Below are 26,783 nucleotides of genomic sequence, written 5' to 3'. Positions count from 1 at the left end.
ATCCCTCTGCTCCGGGGCTTGGGCCGGGGCCCGGCGCTGGTTGACGCCGCTGGGAGCTCTCCAAGCGCTGGCTCCGCTCTCACCGGCGAGCACCGCAGCCCCGGGGGTGGCAAAGGGGACACCCCGGTACAGCAGCCCCCGCTATCCCCGCTGCTCTGCGGGCTGGGATGCTCCGGCGCTGCTGGGGCGGCTCTGGCTCGCTATAGGGCGGCCCCAGACTGCCTGACCTCCCGGTGAACCGGCGCGCAGGAGCCGCGCCAGGGCCGGGGCTCCGGTGGCTCTCCCGGTGCGCCCCGTCCCACCCCGCTCCTCTCCCTTCCGCCGCGGCCCCGAGCGCCCGCCGGGGTCCCCGGGATGCGCGCCGGTGATTGACGGCTCTTTGTTTCCTCCTCGCCCGCAGCCCCGGCCCCTCCCCCGTCGCACACTCCGCTCCACCGCGCTCCGCTCCGCACCGGCGGCACCGGGAGCATGGGGGCACCGGCGGCCGCGGGGGGCCCGGCGCTGGGAGCGCTCCTGGCGCTGCTCCTGCTGGGAGCCGCCGGCGCCGCTCGGCAGGGGCTGCAAGGTAAGGGGAGACCGGAGCGGACCGAGACCCCCGGCCCCGCTGCCCGGCCCGGGGCCGCTGACAGCGGCTCTGCGCGCACCGGGAGCGCTGCGGGCACCGGGACACGTTCATGCTCGGGAGCCGCCGGTCCCGGTGCGCGCTGGGGGCAGCGGGGGCTGCAGCGCTGCGCGGCCGCCGCTCTGCCCGGTGCGGTGCACGGAGCAGGCGCCGGGACCGGAGCGCCCCGGGCCGGACCGTCCGTGCAGGAGCTCCCGGTCCCCCTGCCGTTCGGCGGAGCCGGTCCCGGGCCGGGGGGGGGGGAGTCCCGGGAGCTGCATCCCCGCTCTGCGGGACCGGCCCCGCTGCGGAGCTCCCGGGGTGCGGAGCTCGGTGCGGAGCGGGGCAGGCTCCGGGCCGGGGACTCCTCGGGTCCCTCCCGGTGCTGCGGCCGCGGCGCTGCCGGTCCTGGAGCGCCACCGCGCGGGGCCGGCGCTGGGCGGGGCCCGGGGGATGTCGGGGCTTCCCCGGGGCCCGGCGGTCCGGGCTCCTCCCGTGGCTCCGGCCCCTCGGGCACGTCCGGAGCTGCGGGTCCCGGTTCAGGATGCGACCCCCGTTTGGCTCCCGCAGTCATTGACCTGCTGCTGGTGAGCGAGGCCCGGCAGATGGCCAGCATCACACACAAGATCCGCATGGAGCTCCTCACCGTTAACGACCTTTACCTCCTCTCCACCTTCCGCCTGCCCCCCAAGCAGGGGGGGACCCTCTTCGGCCTCTACTCCAAGAAGGACAACACGAGGTGGTTGGAGGTCACTGTAGTAGGGAAAATCAACAAAGGTGGGTCCATGAGAAGAGAAGCTGCTTAGAGACCCCATAGCAGCTTCCAGTATTTGAATGGGGCCTACAGGGATGCTGGTGAGGGAGTCTTCATTAGGGACTGTAGTGATAGGACAAGGGGTAATGGGTTGAAACTTAAACAGCAGAGGTTTAGATTGGATGTAAGGAAGAAATTCTTTATTGTGAGGGTGCTGAGGCACTGGAATGGGTTGCCCAGGAGGTTGTGAATGCTCCATCCCTGGCAGTGTTCAAGGCCAGGTTGGACAGAGCCTTGGGTGCCCTGGTTTAGTGTGAGCTGTCCCTGCCCATGGCAGGGGTTGGAACTGGATGATCTTAAGCTCCTTTCCAACCCTAACCATTCTATGATGCTCAAAGGGAAACAGGGACCGAGTGGCTGCCACCCGAGGGGCCCACTGGGGATGGCACTAGGTGCCCGCTGGTCCTGGGGGCTGCCAGCGCTGGGGCAGGGGGGAGCTGACGGCCTCTGCCCCCTGCTCTGCAGTCCTGGTGCGGTACCTGCGGGAGGACAACAAGCTGCACTCGGTGAACCTGCAGCATGCACATGTGGCAGATGGGCAGAGCCACACGGTCATCGTGCGGCTGAGTGGGCTGCGTGGGGACATGCTCAGCGTGGAGCTCTATGTGGACTGCAAGCAGATGGACTCCAGCGTGGGGCTGCCCGAGCTGTCCGAGATCCCCCTGGCAGAGGTGGAGGCCATCGAGGTGCGCACGGGGCAGAAAGCCTACCAGAGGATGCAGGTGAGTGCTGGGACCCCCCTTTGCTGTGCCTTTGGGGACAGGTAGAGCCCCCCCCCCCGCTGACCACGTCTCCCCTTGTACATCAGGGGGTTGTGGAGTCGATGAAGCTGATCCTGGGGGGGTCCATGAGCCGCGTGGGGGCCCTGAGCGAGTGCCCTTTCCAAGGGGATGAGTCCATTCACAGTGCAGGTAATGGCACATCTGCCCCTTGCGCTGGGCAGTGCAGGTACGGGGTCACCCATGTGCTGTGACACACGAGGTAGAGGGGACAAGGTGCTGCACAGAGGGATGCTCCTGCCCAAGTGCTGTGCACCAGGAGCAGCCCCACACTGCTGGGCTCTTGGCAGCACCCGGTGACATCTCACCTCTCTCCTTGGCAGTGACAAGCGCTCTGGCCTCCATCCTGGGTAAGTCTCTGCTCTGCTTCCATCCTTCCCTGGCATGAGGGCAATGGCAGCGTTTGGGGCTGCACAAACCGCCCCGGTGCCCCCTGTGCCTGCTGGCCTCAGGATGTGGTGGATGGATGTGTGTGTGGAGGATGTGATGGGTTGCTACAGGGGAAGGGATCCTCTGTGGACCAGGGAGGAGGACGAGGAGGAGCCATTGCTTGTCTTGTCCTGGGGGTCTGGGGCATCTGCCCTGGGGCTGACCTTGTCCCTTTGCTCCCATCCAGGCGAGCAGACCAAGGCGCTGGTCACGCAGCTGACCCTGTTCAACCGGGTCCTGTCTGATCTGCGGGAGGACATCAGGGACCAGGTGAGGTGGACGGGGCTGGGAATGGGGATGCTGCAGGGGGGCTGCCAGGGATGCTGCACCCCCTGACGCTGTGCTCTGCAGGTGAAGGAGATGTCCCTGATCCGCAACACCATCATGGAGTGCCAGGTCTGCGGTGAGTGCTGCAGGGCTCTGCTCCCCCCTCAGGGGCCAAGGGCAGCCCTGGCTCACCCCTGCCTGGTCCTCCCTCTCCTCAGGCTTCCACGAGCACCGGTCCCGCTGCAACCCCAACCCCTGCTTCAGTGGTGTGGACTGCATGGAGACCTACGAGTACCCTGGGTACCGCTGCGGGCCCTGCCCGCCAGGGCTGGAGGGCAACGGCACCCACTGTGCCGACATCGATGAGGTGGGAAGGACTCCATTGGGATGCCCTGGGGCTGTGGCCATCCCCAAGTGTGGGATGCCGGAGGGTGAAGGGGTGTTTGTTTCTCTGCAGTGTGCCCATGCCAACCCCTGCTTCCCTGGCTCCAAGTGCATCAATACAGCCCCCGGCTTCCGCTGCGAGCCCTGTCCCCGTGGCTATCGTGGCAACACCGTCTCCGGTGTGGGAGCTGACTATGCAAGGGCCAGCAAGCAGGTGAGTGTGGTGCTCAGCCCGATGCCTGTGGATGCTCCCAGCTGTGGGGATGGGTGAAGGATGCTGCTGGGACAGGGACAGGAATGGGCTGAGCTGCAGGGAACAGCCCCGTGTGATGGTTTCTCCCACCCTGCTCGCAGGTTTGCACGGATATTGATGAATGCAATGATGGGAACAACGGGGGCTGTGACCCCAACTCCATCTGCACCAACACGCTGGTGAGCAGAGCTGCCCCATGGCCTGGCACCTGCAGCTGCTCCGGTCCCTAATCCCATCCCTGCCCTCCCTCTCCCAGGGCTCCTACAAATGTGGTCCCTGCAAGTCTGGGTTTGTGGGGAACCAAACGTCCGGCTGCATCCCACAGAAGTCCTGCAGCACTCCCACCTCCAACCCCTGCGATGTCAACGGCTTCTGCCTGTTCGAGAGGAACGGGGAGATCTCCTGTGCGGTGTGTGAAGGGATGGAGGCAGCAGGAGGGTGAAGGCAGGGGGTGCACGGGCAGCACCGGGTCCTGCCATGGCCTTGTCCTGCTTCCCAGCTCCTGATTCCTTGTTTCTTCAGTGCAATGTGGGCTGGGCTGGCAACGGCAACGTGTGCGGGCAGGACACGGACCTGGATGGCTACCCCGATGAGCCCCTGCCCTGCATCGACAACAACAAGCACTGCAAACAGGTGGGTACCGGCAGCACCGCAGGGCAGGGGCTGCGCTTCACACCTCACCTCCTGTCTGACACTGTCCCTGCAGGACAACTGCCGCCTGACACCAAACTCAGGGCAGGAGGATGCTGACAACGACGGCATCGGGGACCAGTGTGATGATGATGCTGATGGTGACGGCATCAAGAACGTGGAGGTGCCTGGGGCTGTGCTGGGCAAGGGGCTTCTCCCTTTGGCTTGGTGCTGACTCCTTCAGGATGCTTCTCCTAAGGCTCTGGGATGGTCATCACTGGAGGTGTCCTGCACTGGGCTGTGCGGGACTGTGGCCTCCTGCCCACCAACCACTGCAACATGAGCATCCCTGTCCCCTTTCCCACAGGACAACTGCCGGCTCTTCCCCAACAAGGACCAGCAGAACTCGGACACCGACTCCTTCGGGGACGCCTGCGACAACTGCCCCAATGTGCCCAACAACGACCAGCGGGACACAGACAGCAATGGCGAAGGGGATGCTTGTGACAATGACATCGATGGGGATGGTGAGTGGCTGCAGGGGCTGTCCTGCCCTGCTGCTCCCCAGGCTGCAGGCATCCACCCAGCGCTGTCCTTGCAGGGATTCCCAACATGCTGGATAACTGCCCCAAGGTGCCCAACCCTCTGCAGACAGACAGGGATGAAGATGGGGTCGGGGATGCCTGTGACAGTTGCCCTGAAATGAGCAACCCCACTCAGGTATGGTGGGGGCCCAGCTGGGGTTGGGGGGTCCTCAGGCAGCACTGAACCAGGGCACTGCTCTCCTCCAGACAGATATGGACAGCGACCTGGTAGGAGACATCTGTGACACCAATGAGGACAGGTAGGGACCACACTGAGGTGGGGTCACCACCTGTCCCATCCATTCCTGGCTTGGAGGCCTGGGAAAGGGGATGATGAGGTCTTTGGGGGTGGGAAGGGTGCTGGGACACAGGGCTGGGGCCCCAGTGGGCAGCACTGCTGTGACCCTGCTCTTGCTGCCAGCGATGGGGACGGGCACCAGGACACCAAGGACAACTGCGCTGAGATCCCCAACAGCTCCCAGCTGGACTCAGACAACGATGGGTTAGGGGATGACTGTGACAACGACGATGACAACGATGGCATCCCCGACTACACAGCACCCGGCCCGGACAACTGCCGCCTCATCCCCAACCCCAACCAGAAGGACTCGGATGGTGAGCATGGGATGGGCAGGAGGAGGCAGAGCCACACACGGGCTCATCCCGGCCTGACCGGCTGTGTGTCCGCAGGGAACGGGGTGGGTGATGTGTGTGAGGAGGACTTTGACAACGACACGGTGGTGGATCAGCTTGATGTGTGCCCCGAGAGCGCCGAGGTGACGCTCACCGACTTCCGAGCCTACCAGACCGTCATCCTTGACCCCGAGGGGGATGCTCAGATCGATCCCAACTGGGTCGTCCTCAACCAGGTGTGGGTGCTGCCCCCAGTGTTGCTGGGGCCAGAGCTGGCAGGGGGGGAGCAGAGCACAGCCCGGGGGTCCCTGGGGGTGCCCCTCACCCAGCTGTCCCCATCAGGGCATGGAGATCGTGCAGACCATGAACAGTGACCCGGGCTTGGCTGTCGGTAAGAGATGCTCTCCCACCTCTAGGCCCTGTGGGGCAGCCCCTCTGCTCCTGTCCCCCTGTGCTGGGGGGTGAGGGCTGGTTCCTTGCCCTGCAGAGGAGTGGAGGGAGCTGGGGTGGGGGGTCCTGTGCTGGGGGAGAGGTGTCCTCGCAGCCTTTGCCTGCCTGTAGGCTACACAGCCTTCAACGGGGTGGACTTCGAGGGCACCTTCCACGTCAACACTGTCACCGACGATGACTACGCCGGCTTCATCTTCAGCTACCAGGACAGCGCCAGCTTCTACGTGGTGATGTGGAAGCAGACAGAGCAGACATACTGGCAGGCCACTCCTTTCCGTGCCGTGGCTGAGCCGGGGCTGCAGCTCAAGGTGGGTGCTGACCACCCCAGGCGCCGGCTCGGGGTCCCTCCCCATTGACACCCTGTGCACCCACAGGCAGTGAAGTCCTCGACGGGTCCTGGGGAGCACCTGCGCAATGCGCTGTGGCACACGGGCCACACACCTGACCACGTCCGCCTGCTCTGGAAGGACCCACGCAACGTGGGCTGGAGGGACAAGACCTCCTACCGCTGGCAACTGACCCACAGGCCCCAGGTTGGCTACATCAGGTGAGCAGGGCCTGGGATGCTGGGATGAGGCTGGTCCTGCCATGGCACATGGGGAGGATGCTGGTGCGGAGCCCTGGTGGGACCGCAGCAGTGGGAGATGCCCTGGGGAGGGCCCAGCCCCAGTGTGGTCCAGCTCTTGGGGAGCAGTACCCTGTCAGTGGAGGGGGGTCCTGCCCGGTGGGACCGCGTTTCCCCTTTAAGGCTCCCGGCGGGGCGGCCGCCACGTGGGGGGGCTCCGCGGGCCGGTCCTGTCCGCCCGGCCGGGCCCCCGTGGCCATTGTCCCGTCTCCATGGCGACCCCGCGGCCGCCGGAGCCTTTCACATGCAAAGCGCCCGACAAAGGCGGCGGGGCCGGGGCCGGGGGCTCCATCCCGGGGCCGGGGCTGGGGGCTCCATCCCGGGGCCGGGGGCTCCATCCCGGGGCCGGGGGCTCCATCCCGGGGCCGGGGGCTGCATCCCGGGGCCGGGGGCTGCATCCCGGGGCTCCATCCCGGGGCTCCATCCCTGGGCCGGGGCTGGGGGCTCCATCCCGGGGCTGCGGGAGGGGGGGCCCGGCCCGGGCCGGGGGGGTTCAGCGGATCCCATCGGCCGCGGGATGCTCTGTTCCCAGCCCGGTGCTCGCATCCCACCGCGGGCAGCGATGCCCCAGCTCGGTGCTGCCATCCCCGTGCCCCACTCCAGCCCGGGTCGGGATGCCCGGAGCTGCCCCCGGTGGGGTCCCGTTGACCGGTCCGGTTCCCTCCGCAGGGTCCGGTTGTACGAGGGTCCGCGGCTGGTGGCCGACTCCGGGGTGATCATCGACACCACGATGCGCGGGGGGCGGCTGGGGGTCTTCTGCTTCTCCCAGGAGAACATCATCTGGTCCAACCTGCAGTACCGCTGCAACGGTGAGCAGGGACCCCCGGGAGCCCCCCGCTGTACCCGGCCGGGAGCTCGACGAGCATCTCCTGGGGGGGGTGGCTCTGCCCCCGGTTTACCGGAGCTTTCCCCCCCGCAGACACGATCCCTGCCGACTTCGAGCCCTTCCGCCGGTTCCTGCTGCAGGGACGGGAGTGAGCGGCCGCGCCTGGCCCGGTTCCCCCCGCACGGCACCGGCGGCTCCGCTCTGGGCCCCGCTCCGGGCCCCCCGCGGACTTCGCACTGCCGGTACCGGCGCGGCCCCCCCCGCTGCTGCTCCGGTCCCTGCCCGAAGTCTGCCCATAAAGTTTTAAGTGTTTTTTAGCCTGCGCGCCCCGTTCCTTTACCGGGGGAGGGGGGGGGGGGGTGGTCCCGGTGCCCCGAACGGCTCTTCCCCCCCCCCCCCCCCCGGTGTTCTCCGGTCCGGTGGTGGCGGAGGGGGGGGGGTGTGCAGCCCGCGGCGGCGGGAGGCCGGGACGAGTGCAATATTGGTACGGAGAGCACAACACTGCACCGCATCCCGGCCCTGCCGCCGCCGCGGAGGACGCGACCGGACCCTCCGCTCGGGCCGCTCCGTGGGAACTGCGCGGTGTGCGCCGAGCCCCGGCGGCACTGCCCGGTCGCCATGGCGACGGCTGTCCCGGCAACGCTGCGGAATGTGCCCCCCCCCCCTCCTCTTCCTCCCCTGCTCCGGCCCCCCCCCCCCGGGAGCACGCCCCCCCCCCCCCACCCCGCCCCACGGCGGCGACAATGGGCGCGGCGGCACCGGGCCCCGCTCTTAAAAGGGCAACGCCGGTACCGGGGGCAGGGACCGGCTGCCCGAGCCCTCACCGGGGGGTGCTGGGACCGGGGGGTGCACGGGTACCGACCCCCCCCCCCCCCCCCGGCCCGTCCGGTGCAGGGCGCGGAGGGGCTGAGCCCCCAGCACCAACACACACACACCCCCCCCCGGATGCCAGGGGCATCCCCGGGCTCCGCTCCCGGTTCCCGTCCCGGGGGTGTCGCGAGGATCACGTCCGCCAGAGGGCGCCGCAGCTCAGTCACCGCCGGGGCGGGACGGACCCAGCGGAACCCAACCGGGACCCAACCGGGACCCAACCGAGACCCAACCGGGACCCAACCGGGACCCAGCGGAACCCAACCGGGACCGAACCGGGACCCAACCGAGACCCAACCGGGACCCAGCGGAACCCAACCGGGACCCAACCGGGACCCAACCGAGACCCAACCGGGATCCAACCGGGACCCAACCGGGACCCAGCGGAACCCAACCGGGACCGAACCGGGACCCAACCGGGATCCAACCGGGACCCAGCGGAACCCAACCGGGACCGAACCGGGACCCAACCGGGATCCAACCGGGACCCAGCGGAACCCAACCGGGACCGAACCGGGACCCAACCGGGACCCGACCGGGACCCAACCGGGACCCAGCGGAACCCAACCGGGATCCAACCGGGACCCAACCGGGACCCAACCGGGATCCAACCGGGACCCAACCGGGACCCAACCGGGACCCAACCGGGACCCAGCGGAACCCAACCGGGACCCAGCTGCCCCTCTTACAGCGCCGGGCCCCGGGATCGCTGCCGCAGGGGCCGGGGCCCGTTCCCTCCCCGGCCCCCCCTCCCCCCCCCCACGGTGACTGTTCCATCGGTTCTGCCGAGGGGACCGTTGAACGGGGGGGGGGGGGGGGGGGCGGCTACCGGAGCTGGCGCAGGGGGTTCAGCTCGAATGGGGGCTTCCGGGGGTGGTCCTGGAGGAGGACGGGGTGACAATGGTCACCCAGACCCTGCTGCCCATCCCCTCTGCACGGCCCCGGTGCAGTGTGTCCCGTTGGGGACCGGGGTGCAGCCGGGTCCTGTCCAACCCATGCTGAGGCTCCGGACACCCCCTCTTGGGCACCGCGGAGGGTCCCCCCCTTCTGCTCCCCTTTGCACTGACTCCCCCTTCCGCTCTCCGCGCAGGGCAGGGCAGGGAGGGGGAACATGGCCAAGTCCTTCCTGAAACTGGGGCCTTCTCTGGGAATTGGGGCTCTTCCGCAGGGCAGGGAAGGGAGGAACCGGAGCGGTTGGTGTGGTCCTGCCGTGCCAGGAGCACCGGGCACCGGCGGCACCTGGTACCCCTGAGGTGGAGCATCAGCATCCGGCTTGGCACCGGGCACTGCCAGGGGCTGTGTCCGAAGAAGGATGAGGGTCTTACACCTGTTGTGGCACCCAGGACCAGGGGGGTGCACTGGGACCTGGCAGGGAGGTTACTGGAAGGTACTGGGATTTTATGGGGCGCCGGGCCCCACCTGCGTAAGCATTTCGGGGGGGGTATCACCGGTGTTTATTTGAGTGTAGGGCGAGGCAGGGGCCGGCCGGTAATGATTAACTCTGGGCTGAACCAGAGAATGAGCCCCCTTCCCCGGTATGGGGAACTGGGGGGCCCTGTCCCCCCCTTGCTCCCCACCAGGTTCTGGGCTCCGTGGCACAGCCCATGGGGTTCATGTGGGTTTAACCCCCAATCCCCCTGCCCAGGGATCCAGGGATTCCCAGCGCTGCCCCTTCCCCGTGTCCCCACCTGCGGCTCGGGGATGCTGCTGGTGCTGCCCCCCCCAACCCGAGACCCAACCCCGGCGGTCCGGATGCTGCGGGAGCCGCATCGCGCCCCGTGCCCGGTGCGCAGCGGTGTGGAGGGACCCCCCCCCCCCCCCCCCCGTCGGTGGGGCCGGCGGAGGGTGGGGCCTCCCCTCCTGCCCCAGGTGTTTCTATAAAGCAGCCGCCAGTTCCGGCTGTCGGGACCGGAGCGAACCCACAGCGCACAGGGGAGGGTCCTGCGGCCCCGGAGCAGCCCCATGGCCACCACTGCCCCCCCCCTCCTGCTGCTGCTGCTGCTGCTGCTGGGTGCAGGTGAGGGGCTGCGGATGGGACCCCCTGAGCCCGAGGGAGCGGGGCTGGGGGGATGCGGGACGGGAGGGAGCCGAGCCCCGGGGACCCCGGCACCAGCGATGTCCCCCCCGTCCCTCTGCACCGCTCCGGTGCCCCCAGCGCAGCCGGGACACGGGGGGCTCGCACCGCCGCTGGCTCCCCCTGCCCGTGTCGGTGCAGTCGGGGGCAGCCGGAGCCGGCTCTGCCCGGGGCTGGAATCCAGGCGTGTCCGTGAGCACCGGGGCTGTGGGCTCCCGTCCAGAGCCTTCAGTGGGGTAGGGGGGGCACCCACAGCGGAGGGGGCTCATGGGGTGAGGCTCTGGTTGGCTCCAGCCAAGGAGCCGTGTGAGGTAAACCCTTCCCAGCCACTGTCTCCTGGTGTTGTCCTTTAGGTACCTGTGCCATGACCACCACCACCGAGAGCACCACAGAGACCACCACCACTGACACAACCACCACAGAGACAACCACGACCACCACGGAGATGACCACCGAGACGACCACCACCACCTCCCTGACCACCACCCCAAAAATCACCATCACAAGCAGCAATGGGGCACAACCAGCCCCTCCTACAGCCTTCCCCAGCACAAGCAACACCGCAAGTTTCCAGCCCAACAACACCACTGCCAACAGTACCACGGTGCCTACCCTCATCAGCTCTGTCACCCCCTACCCCAACATCACCATCACAAACAGCAGCACCTTGTTCCCCACCTTCAGCACCAACAGCAGCACCGTGGCTCCCACCTCTGCCACCAACACAATCAACAGCACCACTGTGGCTCCCACCTTTGCCAACAACACAACCACCATCAGCACTGTGGGTCCCGTCTCTGCCACCAGCATAACCAACAGCAGCACCACGGCTCCCACCATTGCCACCAGCATAACCAAGAGCAGCACCGCAGCTCCCACCATTGCCACCAATACAACCAAGAGCAGCACCACAGCTCCCACCATTGCCACCAACACAACCAAGAGCAGCACCACAGCTCCCACCATTGCCACCAATACAACCAAGGGCAGCGCTGCAGCTCCCACCTCCGGCACGGAGGGTGGCACAGTGATTCTCACCTCCAGCACCAAAAGCAGCAGCACCCACACCGTCCCCACACACACAACCTCTGCCACAGCCCCTGCAGTGGCACCGGGCGGCAGCACCACTCCCAGCCCCAATGCAGCCACCGCGGTGCAGCTGCTGCTCAGCATCCCTCTGTCCTTCCGCATCCTCAACAGGAGCTTCAATGAGAGCCTGCGTAACCCTTCCTCCGAGCAGTACCGGAGCCTGAGCCGCTCTGTGCTGGCCATGGTGAGTCCCAGAGCAAAGCCCTCGGTTCTGTGCCCTGTGCAAGTGCCCCCAGTACTCACTTCAGCAGCGCCGGTGCTGTGATGGGGAGCACAAAGGGGATGGGATGGATGGAGGGAGGGATGAGGTCTCCATCACCCTCATGCTCTGTTCCAGTTTTACCATGTCTATGGCAGTGGGCAGAGCTACAAGGGATGCAGTGAGCTCCATTTCAGGTGAGTGGGGCTGCACCATGCAGGGCCCCTGGTGCTGGGCATGACCTGGGCACTAACACTTCTCCCATGGGCAGCCAAGGCTCCGTGGTCGTGGAGTCCACCCTCGTGTTTGGCCAGGGCAACACCACCATCTCCAGCGCTATCGCTGAGCAGCAGCTCAAGAACAACATGAACCAGGATGGCTTCATCATGGACCTGCAGCTGGCTGACATCCGGAGTGAGCAGGAGCTTTGGGATGGGGATGTGAGGGAGGATGGAGCCCCATGGGGGGTGCTTTGGGGGTCTCCCTGGTGGTGGGGGGCAGCCTGCAGAGCCAAGGCAGGTTCACAGTGCGCTGGGAACACCAACTGGACCCCATGGATGTCTCTCAGGGCTGTTGGTCCTGGCCAGCCCCATAACTCTGCCCCACAGCACAGACACGGCTCTGGTCCTCTTCCAGGCAACACGGAGGGGACGTCCCCAGCGATGGTGTCTGCCGTGCCAGGCTGGGGCATTGCTCTGCTGGTCCTGGTCTGCATCCTGCTGCTGCTGAGCATCCTCGCCTGCCTCCTGCTGGTGAGTCCCCATCCCCATCCCTCCTGCGGTGGGTCCGTGTGCCCATCCCGTGCCATCAGCATCCCAACCCCATTCCTATCCCCCCAGACAATCTGCGCCTGCCGCCGGAAGACCCGTGGGAAGCTGGACCTGTTCAGCACCAAGGATTCCTACCACCCCATGGCCGAGTACCTGCAGTACCAGAGCCACGGGCGCTACGTGTCCCCCAGCAGCAAACCCAACCCCTACAGCCAGGTGAGCCCCAGCAGCCGCAGCTCCCACGGCCGCTGGTTAATGGCTAACAGAGCCAGTGGGGCCGGTGGGCCTGGCACCGGACAGGTAACTTTCACGCCTGGATGGAGCAGCGGCACCGGCGCTGGCAAAGCCGGCCCGGCCGTGGGGAGCTCCACAGCTTGGGGTGGCTGCTGCTGCTCTGCCCCTTCCCAAGTGCCTTGTCCCAGCCAGAGCCCTGCATGTGGTGGAGTCAGAGCATCCTCCTGCATGGGTGGGAATGAGCTTGGTTGGGGCTGATTCCAGTATCCAGAGCTTGGATAGAACCTGCACCCCATAACCTGCACCTTGCACCCCATAACCTGCCCCCCATCTCCTGCACCAGAAGCTCTGTAAGCAGAGCTCCAGGACAGTGCCTGGAGCTGCCCACGCACTCACAGCCCCTACTCCCCTGCACAATATGGGGTGTGGGGCCACCCCCGTGCCCCCCATGCTCTGCCCATGCCCTGGTGCAGCGGCAGGAGCCGCATCCAGCTGCGTGGCCCCATCGAGCAGCTCCCCCTGAGCAAACACCAGGGGCCTGGGTAAATATTTACCTTGGCTCTGCCTGGGCTGGGCTTATCGTGCAGGAAGAGGGACATGGCCAGGGCCATGGCTTGGCTCCTGTGCCCAGGGTGCCCATGGCCGTCAATGGTGGGCTCAGGGTGCCCGTAGGCAACTGTGGGTGCCCATCATGAAGGGCTGGGGGGGATACGTGTTCGGGCTGACCCCGTGGTGATGGGGGGGTCCTGCACTGAGGAGGGGGCTCATTGCAGGTCGCTGGCAGCAACGGCGCTGGGACCGGTACCTTCACCTACACCAACCCTTCCGCTACCTCCGACAACCTCTGAGTGACACCGGCACACACGAGGAGAGGGCTCGGAGGGGGGGACAGCCCCGGCCCCGGCTTGTGCCCCCCCCTCCACGGGCAGCAGGAGCTGGATGGTTCTGGAGCAGCCGGATTCATGCGCATGACAGAACAGGATGGACAGGGCTTGGGATCCAGGCTGGGACGAGGGGTCCCTGCGCCCCCGGTTCCTGCACGTGCTTGGCTTTGCACCAAGGGGGGGGTCCCGTCTCCTGCACCCCCCCCCCCCCATTCCCCCCTCAATTCAATGGCTCTTTTGTGGTGTTATTTTATACAAATACATCTCTCTCTGTGGGATGTGGGCTCCAGGCTCGGGGGGGGTCTCACTGGTGCTGGGACAGCCCCGACGGGGCTGCCCCTCGCTCCCTGCCCCACACGGATGCAGGCGCTGCCCCCGTGTCCCCCCCGATCACACCCGGTTTCTATCACATGAGCAAACACGAACTGTTCGGTACAACCGGTTCCGCCGCGTCACGCAAAGGTGACGATGGGAAAGGTAACCGAGGGGCCATAAAGCTCGAGCCGGGGCCGGGAGCGGCCGGTCCCGCTCCAAACCCTGCCTGGTCCAGGGCTGGGATGCTCCAAACCCAGAGCGAGCCCTGAGAGGGCTTTGGAGAGGAGCAGGGCAGGGCTGGGGGGCAGCGGGTGGAGCAGTGGGGTGCAAGGAGGACCAGACCTGCTTGCCATGGGGCACTGACGGGGGGGCAGCCCCACAGCAGCCCCACTTCGGGCTGGGCACTGGGAGGGTTTTGGCAACCACTGGAACAGCAGAAGGAGGAAACAACTTCCCCAACGTGATCCCTTGTGAAGGTGGGAACGGGGCCAGAGTGTGGCTAGTGGGGGCCCGGGGGGGGCCCTGCCCTGCGGAGGTGGTGGCACAAGCCCCAAGGCTGTGGGGGGCAGGTAAGGGGGTCTCTGCTGCTTCTGGTTCTCCTTGTGCCGTGCTGGTAACCGGAGTTGCCAACAGCAACGGGACCAGCATCCTGCCAGTGGGGATGGGGATGGGGATGGGGGGGCTGCAGGGAGGGGGGGCACAGGAGGAGCACCAGGGATGGGGATGGGGGGGCTGCAGGGAGGGGGGGGCACAGGAGGAGCACCAGGGGTGGGGATGAGGGGACCCTGCCCCAGAGAGGGAGCAAAGGCAGCACCGAGGGTGCCAGTCCCAGCCCCACACACCCAGGGCATGGGGCCGGGGAGGGGGGGGGCAGGGCGGGTCCTGTTCCCCCCCCCAACCCCCCCGAAACCCTTCCGGCCCTGGGCAGGGCCCTCAGGAACCGAAACTGGGCACAAAGCGGAGCTTGTTCAGAGGGATCCGGCCCCGATGGAACCGACGGCCCCGACGGCCCCGAGGGCGAGGGACCGAGGTCTGGGGCAGCCCCACACGCAGCCTGCATGGGGGCCCAGCCCCCGTTACCACCCGGTGCCCCCCTCCCCAGGGCTGGACCCTGCCTCCGCCTTGGGTTTGTGCAGGGAGATGGTGCTGGAGCGCCCGATACCACGGGGATGGGCAGGGCCAGGACACGTCAGCACTGCCCGAGCCCTGCCCTGGGCAGGAGTAGCCCATGGTGGCCACAGCCCCAAGGACGGCTCAGCCCCACAGCCCTGCAGGTGGCTCAGGAGGAGTCTGGTGTTGCAGTTTATTGTAGGAAACCATGAAAATACAGCGACTGTAACAGAACCCGAGAGAAACAACAGCAGCTCAGATGGATCCCGGTGCAGGATCACCAGTGCAGGAGCACCAGTGCAGGAGCACCAGTGCAGGAGCACCAGTGCGGCATCGCCGGTGTGGGATCACCGGTGTGGGATCACCATCCGGGTGGGATGCCAACCCCACTGCGGTTAATGGGGGCCCAGCGTGTCCCTGCAGAGCACGTGCAGGCAGGGCCCGAGCATGGAGCTCCCCGGGGGGGGCATGGGACACACTGCAGCCCCCCATAGAGCAGGGGACACTCCCGGTGGCTGTGCCCACATTGAACATGAGCCATTATAAAACAAGTCTCCAACACCTTGGTCCAACCCAGCCCCCCCAGTGCCCCCCAACCCGGCTGCCTCCCCCACCCCAGCCAGCACCAGCGGCGCACCCCCCACCATCACCCCACTGTCACCTCACTGTCACCTGCGCTCCCCCCTCCCTGCACAGCCCCATGTCCCACTCACACCCCCTCCCTGCTCCATGTCCAGGGCTGACCCCTGCCCACAGCCTTGGGGCTCACAGAGAGGGAGAGGAGGGGACGGCAGCACCATCCCTGTCCCCCCCGTCCCCCAAACCCCACACCCAGCCCGTTCCCAGGGCAGGGCCCCCCCCTCGCTCTGCACCCCCAGCCCCGGCTGCTCAGTCCAGCTTGGAGAAGCCCCCGATGGTCACTTTGCGCTCCTGTTTGTTGGCCACCAGCTCCTGCAGGTGCAGGGCCCCCCCTCCGATGAAGCAGAAGGCCGGGCAGATGGGCCCGGAGCAGTCCACGCCGCACTCCCAGAGCTCGCGGAAGGAGACGGCATCATAGAAGCTGACCTTGCCCTGCTCGTAGTCCAGGCAGATGCCAATGCGGGGGGGCAAGGGCACGGTGCAGCCGTTGGGGTCGCGGGAGGTGAGCGCCGAGCCGTGCGACAGCAGGATCTTGCCCATGCCGATGGTGAGGAAGGCATAGGGAGGGGGAGCATCCACCGTCGTGTCCTCTGCTCCACTGTCATGGCCACTGTCGGGGTCGTACCTGCGGCAGGGCAATGGGTGAGGGATGATGTGGGGCTCCCCTCGGTGCCCCATAGCCAGCAGGGCCATGGGTGAGGGATGATGAAGGGCTCCCCTCGGCGCCCCATAGCCGGCAGGGCCATGGGTGAGGGATGATGAAGGGCTCCCCTCAGTGCCCCATAGCCGGCAGGGCCATGGGTGAGGGATGATGTGGGGCTCCCCTCGGCGCCCCATAGCCGGCAGGGCCATGGGTAAGGGATGATGAAGGGCTCCCCTCAGTGCCCCATAGCCGGCAGGGCCATGGGTAAGGGATGATGAAGGGCTCCCCTCGGCGCCCCATAGCCGGCAGGGCAGCAGCACTCACCTGGGGCTCACCACGTCCTGTGGCACCTGGAACCACTCCTGGAGCTTGCTCTCCAGCCCCACTCCCACCTTGACCAGGTAGGAGCTGGGGTCCACGCAGCAGGCCCAGTAGCTCTTGCCCTGCGTGATGGCCACGTCGCCGATGACCAGGTCGATGGAGAGGTGGCAGCTGGTCATGAGGCGCTCGGCCGCGAACAGCATGGGGATGCCGGGCACACTGCGCACGGCGCGCTGGTCCTTGCTGATGGCCAAGCGGTCCCGGTTGAAGCCCCAGCGGTTGTCCAGGAAGAAGTTGAGCACTGCAGGAAGGAGAAGGGGTGAGGATGGTGTGAGGTGCCCATGGGATGCTCCGAGCCCTGTGCCCCTCTCACCTGGTGCGGGTGGTGTGTGCAGGTAGATGTCCTCGCTGTACTCCCCGAATCCAGCCTTGTTGCAGCCCTTGACCCGCAGCACGTACACGCTGTCGGTGTCCAGGTACTCCACCAGGGCGCTGGTGCCGCGCACCTCCTCTCGCCGCTGCCACAGCTTCAGCCCCTTGGCCTTGCTGTCGGTCTTGCGGTACTCCACCGTGTAGTGCCAGGCGGGCGGCGAGTGCTGCGGCAGCCGCCAGCACAGGAAGATCTGGTCGTAGGCATAGGTGCGCTGGGTGTCGATGACGGGGGCCTCGGGGGCTGTGGGGAAAGGCACCGGCAGGCATCAGGCAGCATCCCCCCCCCCGGCAGGCGGGGAGGCAGCCAGACGCAGGGAAGGGGCATTCCGGACGGACGCACGGACGCACAACCAGGAGTCTAAGGGGATCTGACTGCGGAGACCGTGTGGAGGCACCAGAGAGGAGCGAGAGTCGGGGAGACAGAGGAGCTGCTGCTGTGGGGCTGCAGGGACCAGACAGGCTGAGTGCAAGTCGGGAGGGAGAAAGAGAGAAAGAGAGAGGATGGAGGCAGCAGAGAGATGAGGATGGTGCTGTGAGGGTGCCAGAGGCACGGTGGGAGCAGAAGCAGGGTGAGAAGGAGGGGGGGGAGATGAGGGGATGGTGGGGGAAGCGGGACGAGGAAGGGAGTGGAAATGGGGTGAGAAGGGGACAGAAATGGGGTGAGGAGGGGATGGAAATCAGGTAAAAAGGGGGATGGAAATGGGGTGAGAGAGGGACAGAAATGGGACAAGGAGCGGATGGAAATGGGGTGAGAAGGTGGTGGGAGGGCACGAGGAACAGCAGCAGATGGAGCAGTGGGGCAGAGGCACCCCGGTGGGCAGGAAGGGGATGAAGGATGGCAGAGGAGCAGGATGGGGCTGGACAATGGCAGCAGAGCAGGGATGGGGCTGCAGGGATGGGACAGAGAGAGCAGGGCAGGCTCTGGGGCAGGGATGTGACTTGCCTCAGTTACTTCGGTGACGACTCTGCAGCGGGCACAGCCTATAAACAAAGAGAGGTAGAAGCAGGTCTGGTAAGAGCCGCTGAGCGCGGCAGGGCCCCGGCTCCTGCCCGGGGGGGAAGCGCTGCCCCGTCCGTACTCACCCTCCGGCGCCGCTGCTGCCCTTATGTGGCACCACGGCCCTGCCTGTGCTGCCTCCGCACCCGGCATGGGGCTGGGGGGGGGGTTTGGGGCTGTCCCTGACGGGGAGGGGGGGACCAGCAGACCCGCGAGGCCGAGGGGCTGCACCTCCGCATGGGCACAGCCGGTGCCCACACTGCTGCCGTTACCTCGGATGAAGGCCAGGTCCGTGAGCAGCTTCAGCTCCCTGCTGACGTCCAGCTGGAAGTGGCTGAAGGAGGATGAGGCTGCAGGACGGAAGCTCTGCAGTGAGTCCGTGGCCCTGAGCATCCTGCAGCACCAGAGAGGGGTCTCAGTCAACATGAGCGGCTCCAGAGTGGGATCCTGCCCCTTGGCTCTGCCACATTGGCTGCAGCCCCACAGCCTGTGATGCTCACCCAGCACCCTGGGTACCTCCAGCCCCATACCTGTGGTGCAGCTGCTTGGCAGCCTGGACGAAGCAGGGGTGGTCAGTCTCCTTCAGCACCTCCTGGGCATAGCCCACCATGCCCGAGTTCTCCAGCATGGCCTGGTGCTCCTGGATCTGGCCGTGCAGGCTGGCCAGCCGCTCCTGCTGGCACTCCTCGATGGCCTGCAGCAGGGTGGCCCTCTTCTCCTCCAGCATGGAGCACAGCCCCTGGATCAGCTGCGACACCTCCTCCTTGGCCTGGGAGCCATTCACCTGCTCACAGAGGAGGGGTGAGCTGCTGCATGCCAAGGGGCTGAGCCCAGGAGAGCATGGGCAGCACCTGCATCCTCACCTCCGTGTGCTTCACCGTCTCCTCCAGCTCCGCAATCTGGGTCTGCACCGTGTCCTGGCTGCTCAGGATGTAGGCGAGGCTCTTGGTCAGCTTCTCCTGCAGGGAGGGAGGTGAGGGGAAGCTCCATGGGGTGACCCCAGTTCCCCCCCATCCCTGCCCCAGCTCTCACCCTGAGGGCCTGGTAGGCACTGAGCACGGGGGTGATCTTGTGGCTGGTGTGAGTGCGGCGCACGCGGCAGAGCTGGCACACCAGGCGCTGGCACGTCTTGCAGTAGTGAGTCACCTCCTCCTTGTGCTCTGGGCACATCAGCCCCTGCCAGCGGCCATAGGGGAGCTCAGTGGGGCTCTGACCCCACACCCAGCACCCCAAAGGAGCGGGGAAGGAGCCGGTACCTTGGGGCGGAAGGTGAGGGTGGGCGGCGTGGGCTCGTGCTGGGCTTTCTGCGTGCCCCAGGGGTGGTAGAGCTTGAAGCACTCATTGCAGAAGCTGGACTTGCACTCGGTGCAGCCCTTGGTGGCCTCCAGCTGCGGGGGCTTGCAGAACTGGCACATGATGGCCGCGCTGATGTTGATGGTCTGCCGGTAGCGCTCCACCACCCGCTCCAGCGTCAGGTTACGGAACAGGCTGCCCAGGCCCCGCTCGCCCAGGTCCACGTCCCTCCGGCACGCGGGGCACGGGAAGCTCACGCTCTGGGGGTGCACTGGGCCCCGCTTGCGCCCGGGGTAGGTACCGAACCCTGGGGGGGGGATGCGGGGAAAGGCATCAGGATACAGGGGATGGAGGCAGCACCCACGGTGCCATCCCGGTGCCATCCCGGTGCCATCCCAGTGCCCTCACCTGACTTGAGGAGCCGGTCGAGGCGGTCGGGCTTGGGCACCGCGCGGCGGCCCAGGCGCGGGCTGCGGGTGGCCGGGGTGGCCGCGGGCGAGGAGGGCTCGGAGGTGGGGTCACAGCACAGGTACCCCTGCTGCAGCAGGACCTCGCTGGCACACACGTGGCACACGTTGTGTGTGCAGGGCAGCGCCAGCGGCTGCTTGTACATCTCCTTGCACACCGGGCACACCAGCTCCCGCTCCATGTTCTTCATGCTGGTCTGCGGAGAGAGAGGGGAGAGTCATTGGGTGGAGATGGGGATGGAGCAGGGCTGGGAGCGGCAGCAGGGACTGGGGATGGAGCAGGGCTGGGAGCGGCAGCAGGGACTGGGGAAGGACCAGCGCTGGGACCAGCAGCAGGATGGGGACCAGGGCTACGGCTGGGATGGGGGCTGGCATCAGGGCCACAGCCAGGACCAGCAGTGGGACCAGAGCCAGGATCAACCCCAAGTGTGTGAGCAGGGCTGGTGCAGCACCAAGGCCTGGATAAGGGCTGGGGGCAGCAACAGGGACAGGATTGGGACTGGGAGCAGAAGCATGGTCAGGATTGGGATCAGGAGCAGCATCAGGGCTGAGATGGAGATGGGATGGAGGATGGGACCAGCACCAGGGCCAGGATCAGGCCTGGACCAGCACCAGGATGGGACCAGCACCAGGATCATGCCCAGCACCAGGATCAGGCCCAGCACCAGGATCAGGCCCAGCACCAGGCCTGGACCAGCACCAGGATGGGCCCCAGGGCTGGGATCGGGATGGGGACTGCAGCGGGCCCAGAGCCGGGCCCGCGATGGGGGGGGGGGGGAGGGGGGGTCCGGATGCTCCGGGTCCGGTTCGAGCCCCCCGGGTCAGCGCCGCCGCCCCGCTCGCCCCCCGCCGCGTTGCCATGGCGACGCCCGGCCCGTCCGCTCCCCGGTGCCCCCTCCCTCCGCCGCTCACGCTGATGCGGACGAGCGCGTCCATGATGGAGGTGAAGGTCTGCAGGTCCTCGCCCTCGGCCATGGCTCCGCTCCCGGTAGCGGCGGACACCCCGCTCTGTGGCAGGGAGCGGCGGAGCCGGGGGGGAGGGCGGGGGGCGGCGGCGCGCATGCTCAGCAGGACCGGGGGCTGGAGGGGGGGGGGCGGGGGCACCGGGAGGCTCCTGCAGCCCCTCCGGGAGCCCCGGGGAGGGTTCGGTGCGCGGAGCCCGTGTGACCGGTACCGGCGCTGGTACCGGGGCACGGGGCACGAGCGGCGGCGCCTGTCCCCGCCGCCAGGGGGCGCCGCTGCCCCGCAACCGGACGGCAGGGGGCAGCACCGGGAGGGGCGGGGCTCCCGGCGCGGGCGCAGTGCGCAGAGCGGCGGCACCGGGACGGCACCGGGGGGACGCCGCGGGGCACTATGGGTAACGGCGGCCGATGGGGGGGGGGTACCGGGAAGGGAGGAGCACCGGTAGTGATGGGGGGGACGCTGGGGGGGGGGGGCTCGGTCCCGGTGCCCCCGCTGAGCGCCCCGGTCGCAGCCGTAGGCACGGGCACGTCGCTGGCGCTGTCGTCGCTGCTGTCGCTGCTGCTGTTCGCCGGGATGCAGATGTACAGCCGGCAGCTCGCGTCCACCGAGTGGCTGACGATCCAGGGAGGGCTGCTGGGCTCCGCGCTCTTCGTCTGCTCCCTCACCGTATCCTTTGCACCGGGGGCCGGGGCTGCGGAGCATCCTCGGTACGGCCCCGGTACGGTCCTTAACCCCCCGCAGGCCTTCAACAACCTCGAGAACCTCGTCTTCGGAAAGGGCTTCCAGGCCAAGATCTTCCCGGAGAGTGAGTGCAGTGGGGTATGGGGACGGGTTCGGGGTGCCCTGCTCTGCCCTTGGGGCTCAAGGGCTCTGCTGCATTCCCGGCCCCCTGCGCTGGGAATGCATCACTCCCTCCTCCTCCCGCAGTCCTCACCTGCCTCTTGCTGGCTCTCTTTGCCTCCGGCCTCATTCACCGTGTCTGTGTCACCACTTGGTACGTGCAGACCCTGCTCGGGTCAGGGACCCCATTGAGATGGAAGGGGAAGGTTGGTTCATCCCGTGTGTTCCTGCCTGAGCACCCTCCTCTCTGCTCCCCCCACAGCCTCATCTTCTCCATGGTCGGCCTCTACTACATCAACAAGATCTCATCCACTCTCTACCAGTCCGCAGCTCCCATTGCTGCTCCCACCAAGGCCGTCGGCAAAGGCAGGAAGAGGAATTGATGTCCCGCAGCCCCTTCCCCGGGGCAGCCTCCTCCCCGTGGCCCCAATAAAGCCATTTCTTTGTATCTCTGTGTCTGTGCCGATGCTCCCGGTTCCGGTGCCCGGTTCCTCTCACTGCTCCGTGCCAGACACCGGTGCTGCTCAGGCTGCGGTGTGTTCCGTGCTCACCGGTGGGATGGAGTGGGACAGGCTCCATCCTCTGGCGCAGCCATTGGGAACAAAGGGGCCGTGGGAGCACCGACGGGCCCCGTTCCCACGCCAGCCCCGCGGCCGGACGCGGCGGAAGCCAGGTGCTTCCGGTGGCACCGGGGCCGCAACGGGGGGGGGGGACGGGAGAGGGACCGGGGGGGGGGAACGAGAGAGGGACCGGGGGGGGGGAACGAGAGAGGGACGGGGGGGGAAACGGGAGGGGGACCGGGGGGGGTTGGAGGTCACCGCCCCGCCGCCAGGGGGCGCTGTACGGACCTCCCGCTGTGCGGCCGTTAAGCGACGTGGCTCTACCCCGAACTACAACTCCCAGCGGCCCCCGCGCTGCGGCGGCGCCGTGACGTCATCCAAGCGGCGGCAGGAGCGCGTGGCCCGGGATTAACGGAGCCGGTACCGGAGGGGGTGGGATGATGGGGGGGGGGGTACCGGGGCTCGGTCCGGGCTCTCACGGCGCCGCTCTCCCCGCAGGCCGCCATGACCAAGCTGGGGCAGTGGCTGTGCGGGCTCCTGCTGCTGGGCTCGGCCTGGGCCGCGCTGGCCGGGCTCCGGTTACCGGCGCCGCTGCGCCAGGCGCTGCTGCCGCTGCCCGTGTACCTGCTCGTGGCCTTCGGCTGCTTCTCGCTGGCCACCGTCGGCTTCCGCCTCGCCACCTTCAACGACTGCGAGGAGGCGGCGGCCGAGCTGCGGGAGCACATCCGTGCGGCCCGGGCGGACCTGGCCCGGCGAGGCCTGCGCTGCTGAGCGCAATGAACGGCGAGGAACGGGACCGGGACCGGAGCCAGGACCGGAGCCAGGACCGGGACCGGAGCCGGGACCGGAGCCGAGACCGGAACCGGAGCCTGGATGGGAGCCAGGACCGGAGCCGAGACCGGAACCGGAGCCTGGATGGGAGCCGGGACCGGAGCCGGGACCGGAACCGGAGCCTGGATGGGAGCCAGGACCGGAGCCGGGACTGGGACTGGGGCTGGGACCGGGACCGGAGCCGCTCCCGTCCACCCCCGGGGGCTCAGCCGCACGCTGAGGTCGCTGCGCGGTGACTGCGGCCGGGACCTCCCCCCCCCCCGTCGGGTTCCAGGCAAAGCCTCTTGTGCTTAATGAGCGCACGGGCGCTCGGTGTAATTAACAGGAGGTGTTAATGAGCTCCTTCCTGCGCGGCGGGGGGGGCGGCTCCGTAGGGGTGCCCTGCATGGGCTACTGACAGCCCTGCATGGGCTACTGACAGCCCTGCATGGGCTACACACAGCCCTGCATGGGCTACTGACAGCCCTGCATGGGCTACTGACAGCCCTGCATGGGCTACTGACAGCCCTGCATGGGCTACTGACCGCCCTGCATGGGCTACTGACCGCCCTGCATGGGCTACTGACAGCCCTGGATGGGCTACTGACAGCCCTGCATGGGCTACTGACGGCCCTGCATGGGCTACTGACGGCCCTGCATGGGCTACTGACAGCCCTGCATGGGCTACTGACGGCCCTGCATGGGCTACTGACGGCCCTGCATGGGCTACTGACGGCCCTGCATGGGCTACTGACGGCCCTGCATGGGCTACTGACGGCCCTGCATGGGCTACTGACAGCCCTGCATGGGCTACTGACAGCCCTGCATGGGCTACTGACGGCCCTGCATGGGCTACTGACCGCCCTGCATGGGCTACTGACGGCCCTGCATGGGCTACTGACAGCCCTGCATGGGCTACTCAGCATCTCCTTGTTGGGTATGCACTGCTGCATGCCCTCGCCTCCATCCTCACCATGGGGCCACATCCCAGTGCTCCCAGCACACGCAGTTGGAGCCCCCCAGAGCTCCCAGTCTGGCTCCCAATCCCATTCCTGGCCTGCTCCCATCCTGCTCCCTCCATGTTGACTTTTCCCAGGCCACACAAGGTGTGAGCCAGCGTCGGAGCCGCTCGGGCTCTGCCAACATCCTCGTCACTGCTTCCTTCATCCGCCTGCGTCACCCTCCCTTCATCCTGCCCCGGGGGGGGGTTCTGCTGCCCCATGTGGGGCTCTCCTGCCCCATGTGGGGCTCTCCTGCCCCATGTGGGGCTCTCCTGCCCCATAGGGGTCTGTCTCGCCCCATGGGGGGTGTTTGCCGTCGCCTTTCCCAAGGCTGTGGTGGCTGTTGTGTAATTGGCACCCAAGCACCCTCCTGTCCCCTCCTGGTGGCTTCATTCCAGGTCATTGTTCATCGACTTTGGGTCCACGCCAACGTGTTCAAGCCACAGAGGCCTTTTCCGTCCCCATTATGAGCAATGGTCCCAGGCTGTTGCTGCGGGGGGGTCAGTGCAGCCTCCCCAGGCAGTGCCCCCATCCCCTGGGTCCCATCCGGGGCTGATGCTTCCAATGGGCCGGTGGGAAGAGCCCCCAGACCCACAGCAAGGGAAGGAACCAACCTGGCACCGGGAAGCCTCTGGTTTATTCAAGGCACTTAAATGGGTACAAAAGAGACGTGGGGCTTCCCGGCAGCGCCAGACATGGGCATGGAAGACTGTCCCATAGGATAGGTGGGAGCCTGGGGGGTGCTCCTGGCACCCCAAAGGCATCCATGAGCCCAACCCAACCTGGAGGGACCAAGGGATGCTGGTGAGAATGAACCTCAGGGGCAGGAGGTGACTCCTGGTGCTCAGCACTGGAACTGGTCCCCACTGGAGCACTATGGGATGGGGGGGGGTGTCCTTCATGGTCCGGTGCCCTCAGGCAGGGAGGGGTCTGTGGGGCTTGTCCCGGTACCGCCAGAAGAGCCAGAACCTCACGACGCTGGTGACAATCCCTGGCACATTGGGGACCTGTGGGATGGGGGGAGCGGATCCAGATCCACCCGTGGGATGGGGGGAGCGGATCCGGATCCACCCGTGGGATGGGGGGAGCGGATCCAGATCCACCCGTGGGATGGGGGGAGCGGATCCGGATCCACCCGTGGGATGGGGGGAGCGGATCCGGATCCATCTGTGGGATGGGGGGAGCGGATCCGGATCCACCCGTGGGATGGGGGGAGCGGATCCAGATCCACCCGTGGGATGGGGGGAGCGGATCCGGATCCATCTGTGGGATGGGGGGAGCGGATCCGGATCCACCCGTGGGATGGGGGGAGCGGATCCGGATCCACCGTGGGATGGGGGGAGCGGATCCGGATCCACCCATGGGATGGGGGGAGCGGATCCGGATCCACGCAGCTCCTGCTGCTGCCAGGGGGGATTTATTGGCCTTATAGCACTCAATTAATGGGGATTGATCCTTGTGTCCCTGAGCACAGGCACGGGCTCTGCCATGTGACAGAGCGAGGTCAACCCAGTGCCACTGCTCAGCTGAGCACTATGGGATGGAATGGGAAAGGATGGGATGAGAGGGGACATGGGATGGGATGGGCTGGGACAGGTTGGGATGGGATGGGATGAGACACAAGACAGAATGGGATGGGACAGGATGGAATGGGATTGGATGGGATGAGAGGGGACAAAATGGGATGGGATAAGAAGGGACAGGATGGGAAGGGGAAAGGGAAGGGCAGGGGAGCACCCTCATCCCCCCAACGCACCGTGATGTAGGGGTCCTGCAGCTGGAGGCCATAGAGGGTCCAGCTGGAGGAGGCCAGGCAGGTGGTGACGGTGAGGGGGAAGGACAAGCAGCGCGTGGACCTGCTCCGCACCACCCTGGCCTGCGGCAGAACCAGGCTGTGGTTGGGCAGCACCAGTACCACTGCCCCCCCCCAAACCCCCCCTCGGCCCCACGCACCAGGTCTGCCAGCGGTGACAGGTACATGGTGATGGTGAAGGCGCTGCAGAACAGCCCCAGGCGCGCCAGGCGCATCCGAGCATCCCCCAGCACCAGTGTGAAGTAACCATAACCGGTGACCAGCACCACCAGCAGCACCAGGCTCTGCAGCACCACCGTGCGCTGTGGGGGGGGGACACCATCAGGGGGAGGGTCCCCAATGCCCCCCCTACATCCACCCAGGCTGCCCCCACCTTGGCGGGGCTGTAGTAGAGGTACACCAGGATGTAGAGGGTCTGCAGCGCTGCGCCGATGGTGTTAACCGCGATCAGGGTCCAGTCCTGCTTCAGGCACCCATAGCCCAACCAGCTGAGGTTGCTGTGGGGCAAAGAGGTGCTTGGCAATGGGGTGCTGCCCCCCAGCACCCCCGTGTGCCCCCAGCGCCATGGACCCCGCTGTACTTGACGTAGGTGGTGAGGAAGGGCAGGAACTGGATGTTCTCCACGCTCTTGCTTGCCAGCATCTGGCGCAGGTCGGACCTATGGAGAGCAGTGGGGCAGGCTCCTGGGTGCCAGCACCATGGTCCCTGCAGGCAGCGGGCACCCCAAAACCTGCACCCCCCACCCTTGTGAACCCCAAACCCCCCGCACCAGCACCCAATGGGACCCATTGCACCCCAACCCTCCCACAGACCCCATGGGCATCCCTGCACCCCCAAACTGGCGCCACTGCACCTCTCCCCATAGGTCCCCCAAACGAGTCCTCCTGCCCTCCCCACCCCCTCCATAGCCCCCCTGCACCCCCAAACCGCCCCCCCCATCGCCCCCCCCGTCTCGCTCACAGCCCGGTCCCGAACATGGCCACGGTGCAGCCGATGCAGGCAGCCGCGAGCAGCGGCACCGGGGCCATGCTGGGCCGCGGCACCGGGCACCGGCGGGGGCGGGGCGGGGCGGGACGCACTACCGGGGCGGGGCCGAGCACCGGGCAGGGCCCCCCCCGCACCGCCCCATGGCGCAGAGGGGGGGGGGGGGGTTCGGAACGGACGGGACGCACCAAGGACCCTGC

The 26,783-nt window shown here is 67.3% G+C and overlaps 6 protein-coding genes across 7 annotated transcripts; 4 read left to right on the top strand and 2 right to left on the bottom strand.

Moving 5' to 3' along the window:
- The first annotated feature begins 404 nt into the window (after window positions 1–404).
- THBS3 (thrombospondin 3) lies at window positions 405–7,592 on the top strand. Its single transcript, XM_034071114.1, has 23 exons — window positions 405–565; window positions 1,172–1,378; window positions 1,881–2,137; window positions 2,224–2,326; window positions 2,518–2,544; window positions 2,811–2,893; window positions 2,975–3,026; window positions 3,109–3,257; window positions 3,348–3,488; window positions 3,629–3,706; window positions 3,784–3,936; window positions 4,050–4,160; window positions 4,234–4,341; window positions 4,525–4,684; window positions 4,759–4,877; window positions 4,949–5,001; window positions 5,163–5,356; window positions 5,432–5,610; window positions 5,717–5,765; window positions 5,936–6,132; window positions 6,199–6,371; window positions 7,119–7,258; window positions 7,369–7,592. The coding sequence occupies exons 1-23, from the start codon at window positions 469–471 to the stop codon at window positions 7,425–7,427; spliced, it is 2,889 nt and encodes a 962-aa protein (XP_033927005.1). The 5' UTR covers window positions 405–468; the 3' UTR covers window positions 7,428–7,592.
- A 1,758-nt stretch (window positions 7,593–9,350) lies between these two features.
- Window positions 9,351–13,567, top strand: MUC1 (mucin 1, cell surface associated). The gene is made up of 7 exons (XM_034071309.1): window positions 9,351–9,532; window positions 10,573–11,492; window positions 11,646–11,704; window positions 11,779–11,921; window positions 12,144–12,259; window positions 12,347–12,493; window positions 13,285–13,567. The coding sequence occupies exons 2-7, from the start codon at window positions 10,584–10,586 to the stop codon at window positions 13,357–13,359; spliced, it is 1,449 nt and encodes a 482-aa protein (XP_033927200.1). The 5' UTR covers window positions 9,351–9,532; window positions 10,573–10,583; the 3' UTR covers window positions 13,360–13,567.
- Window positions 13,568–15,696: 2,129 nt separating this feature from the next.
- On the bottom strand, window positions 15,697–20,652 carry TRIM46 (tripartite motif containing 46). 2 transcript variants are annotated; one of them, XM_034071186.1, is made up of 10 exons: window positions 20,525–20,652; window positions 19,554–19,809; window positions 19,109–19,452; window positions 18,885–19,028; window positions 18,716–18,811; window positions 18,383–18,636; window positions 18,125–18,246; window positions 16,797–17,096; window positions 16,427–16,724; window positions 15,697–16,084 (listed from the first exon to the last, which is right to left on the bottom strand). In XM_034071186.1, the coding sequence occupies exons 1-10, from the start codon at window positions 20,585–20,587 to the stop codon at window positions 15,709–15,711; spliced, it is 2,253 nt and encodes a 750-aa protein (XP_033927077.1). In that variant the 5' UTR covers window positions 20,588–20,652; the 3' UTR covers window positions 15,697–15,708. The 2 variants fall into 2 exon arrangements, with proteins under 2 accessions (XP_033927077.1, XP_033927076.1); XM_034071185.1 differs by lacking the exons at window positions 15,697–16,084; window positions 16,427–16,724 and having other exon boundaries at window positions 16,990–17,836.
- Window positions 20,653–20,873: 221 nt separating this feature from the next.
- Window positions 20,874–21,863, top strand: KRTCAP2 (keratinocyte associated protein 2). Its single transcript, XM_034071187.1, has 5 exons — window positions 20,874–20,969; window positions 21,087–21,241; window positions 21,317–21,380; window positions 21,503–21,569; window positions 21,678–21,863. The coding sequence occupies exons 1-5, from the start codon at window positions 20,966–20,968 to the stop codon at window positions 21,796–21,798; spliced, it is 411 nt and encodes a 136-aa protein (XP_033927078.1). The 5' UTR covers window positions 20,874–20,965; the 3' UTR covers window positions 21,799–21,863.
- A 399-nt stretch (window positions 21,864–22,262) lies between these two features.
- DPM3 (dolichyl-phosphate mannosyltransferase subunit 3, regulatory) lies at window positions 22,263–22,861 on the top strand. The gene is made up of 2 exons (XM_034071225.1): window positions 22,263–22,395; window positions 22,474–22,861. Exon 2 carries the CDS (start codon window positions 22,480–22,482, stop codon window positions 22,744–22,746), a length of 267 nt encoding a protein of 88 aa, XP_033927116.1. The 5' UTR covers window positions 22,263–22,395; window positions 22,474–22,479; the 3' UTR covers window positions 22,747–22,861.
- A 1,543-nt stretch (window positions 22,862–24,404) lies between these two features.
- SLC50A1 (solute carrier family 50 member 1) lies at window positions 24,405–26,661 on the bottom strand. Its single transcript, XM_034071178.1, has 6 exons — window positions 26,560–26,661; window positions 26,180–26,257; window positions 25,973–26,096; window positions 25,740–25,901; window positions 25,543–25,662; window positions 24,405–24,793 (listed from the first exon to the last, which is right to left on the bottom strand). The coding sequence occupies exons 1-6, from the start codon at window positions 26,625–26,627 to the stop codon at window positions 24,701–24,703; spliced, it is 645 nt and encodes a 214-aa protein (XP_033927069.1). The 5' UTR covers window positions 26,628–26,661; the 3' UTR covers window positions 24,405–24,700.
- Between the last annotated feature and the right edge of the window lie 122 nt (window positions 26,662–26,783).

Source organism: Melopsittacus undulatus, chromosome 20 (genome assembly GCF_012275295.1).
Source record: "Melopsittacus undulatus isolate bMelUnd1 chromosome 20, bMelUnd1.mat.Z, whole genome shotgun sequence".
NCBI classification, from domain to species: Eukaryota; Metazoa; Chordata; class Aves; order Psittaciformes; family Psittaculidae; genus Melopsittacus; species Melopsittacus undulatus.
Note: the sequence above shows the minus strand (reverse complement) of the source record. Positions and strands in the feature narration are given on the sequence as shown.

Bases quoted from the DNA above. Each gene is read 5' to 3' on its own strand.
- THBS3 (XM_034071114.1), top strand. From the start codon at position 469: ATGGGGGCACCGGCGGCCGCGGGGGGCCCGGCGCTGGGAGCGCTCCTG. The intron at 3,489-3,628 runs GTGAGTGTGGTG...CCCTGCTCGCAG, and splicing joins ATGCAAGGGCCAGCAAGCAG to GTTTGCACGGATATTGATGA. The intron at 4,878-4,948 runs GTATGGTGGGGG...GCTCTCCTCCAG, and splicing joins AAATGAGCAACCCCACTCAG to ACAGATATGGACAGCGACCT.
- MUC1 (XM_034071309.1), top strand. From the start codon at position 10,584: ATGACCACCACCACCGAGAGCACCACAGAGACCACCACCACTGACACA. The intron at 12,260-12,346 runs GTGAGTCCCCAT...CTATCCCCCCAG, and splicing joins TCCTCGCCTGCCTCCTGCTG to ACAATCTGCGCCTGCCGCCG. The intron at 12,494-13,284 runs GTGAGCCCCAGC...GGCTCATTGCAG, and splicing joins AACCCAACCCCTACAGCCAG to GTCGCTGGCAGCAACGGCGC.
- TRIM46 (XM_034071186.1), bottom strand. From the start codon at position 20,587: ATGGCCGAGGGCGAGGACCTGCAGACCTTCACCTCCATCATGGACGCG. The intron at 18,637-18,715 runs GTGAGGATGCAG...CTCTGTGAGCAG, and splicing joins AGACGGTGAAGCACACGGAG to GTGAATGGCTCCCAGGCCAA. The intron at 18,247-18,382 runs GTATGGGGCTGG...CTGGTGCTGCAG, and splicing joins GCCAAGCAGCTGCACCACAG to GATGCTCAGGGCCACGGACT.
- KRTCAP2 (XM_034071187.1), top strand. The intron at 21,381-21,502 runs GTGAGTGCAGTG...CTCCTCCCGCAG, and splicing joins GGCCAAGATCTTCCCGGAGA to TCCTCACCTGCCTCTTGCTG. The intron at 21,570-21,677 runs GTACGTGCAGAC...CTCCCCCCACAG, and splicing joins CGTGTCTGTGTCACCACTTG to CCTCATCTTCTCCATGGTCG.
- DPM3 (XM_034071225.1), top strand. From the start codon at position 22,480: ATGACCAAGCTGGGGCAGTGGCTGTGCGGGCTCCTGCTGCTGGGCTCG.
- SLC50A1 (XM_034071178.1), bottom strand. From the start codon at position 26,627: ATGGCCCCGGTGCCGCTGCTCGCGGCTGCCTGCATCGGCTGCACCGTG. The intron at 26,258-26,559 runs GTGAGCGAGACG...TGCTCTCCATAG, and splicing joins GCCATGTTCGGGACCGGGCT to GTCCGACCTGCGCCAGATGC. The intron at 24,794-25,542 runs GTGCGTTGGGGG...CCCATCCCACAG, and splicing joins TGCAGGACCCCTACATCACG to GTCCCCAATGTGCCAGGGAT.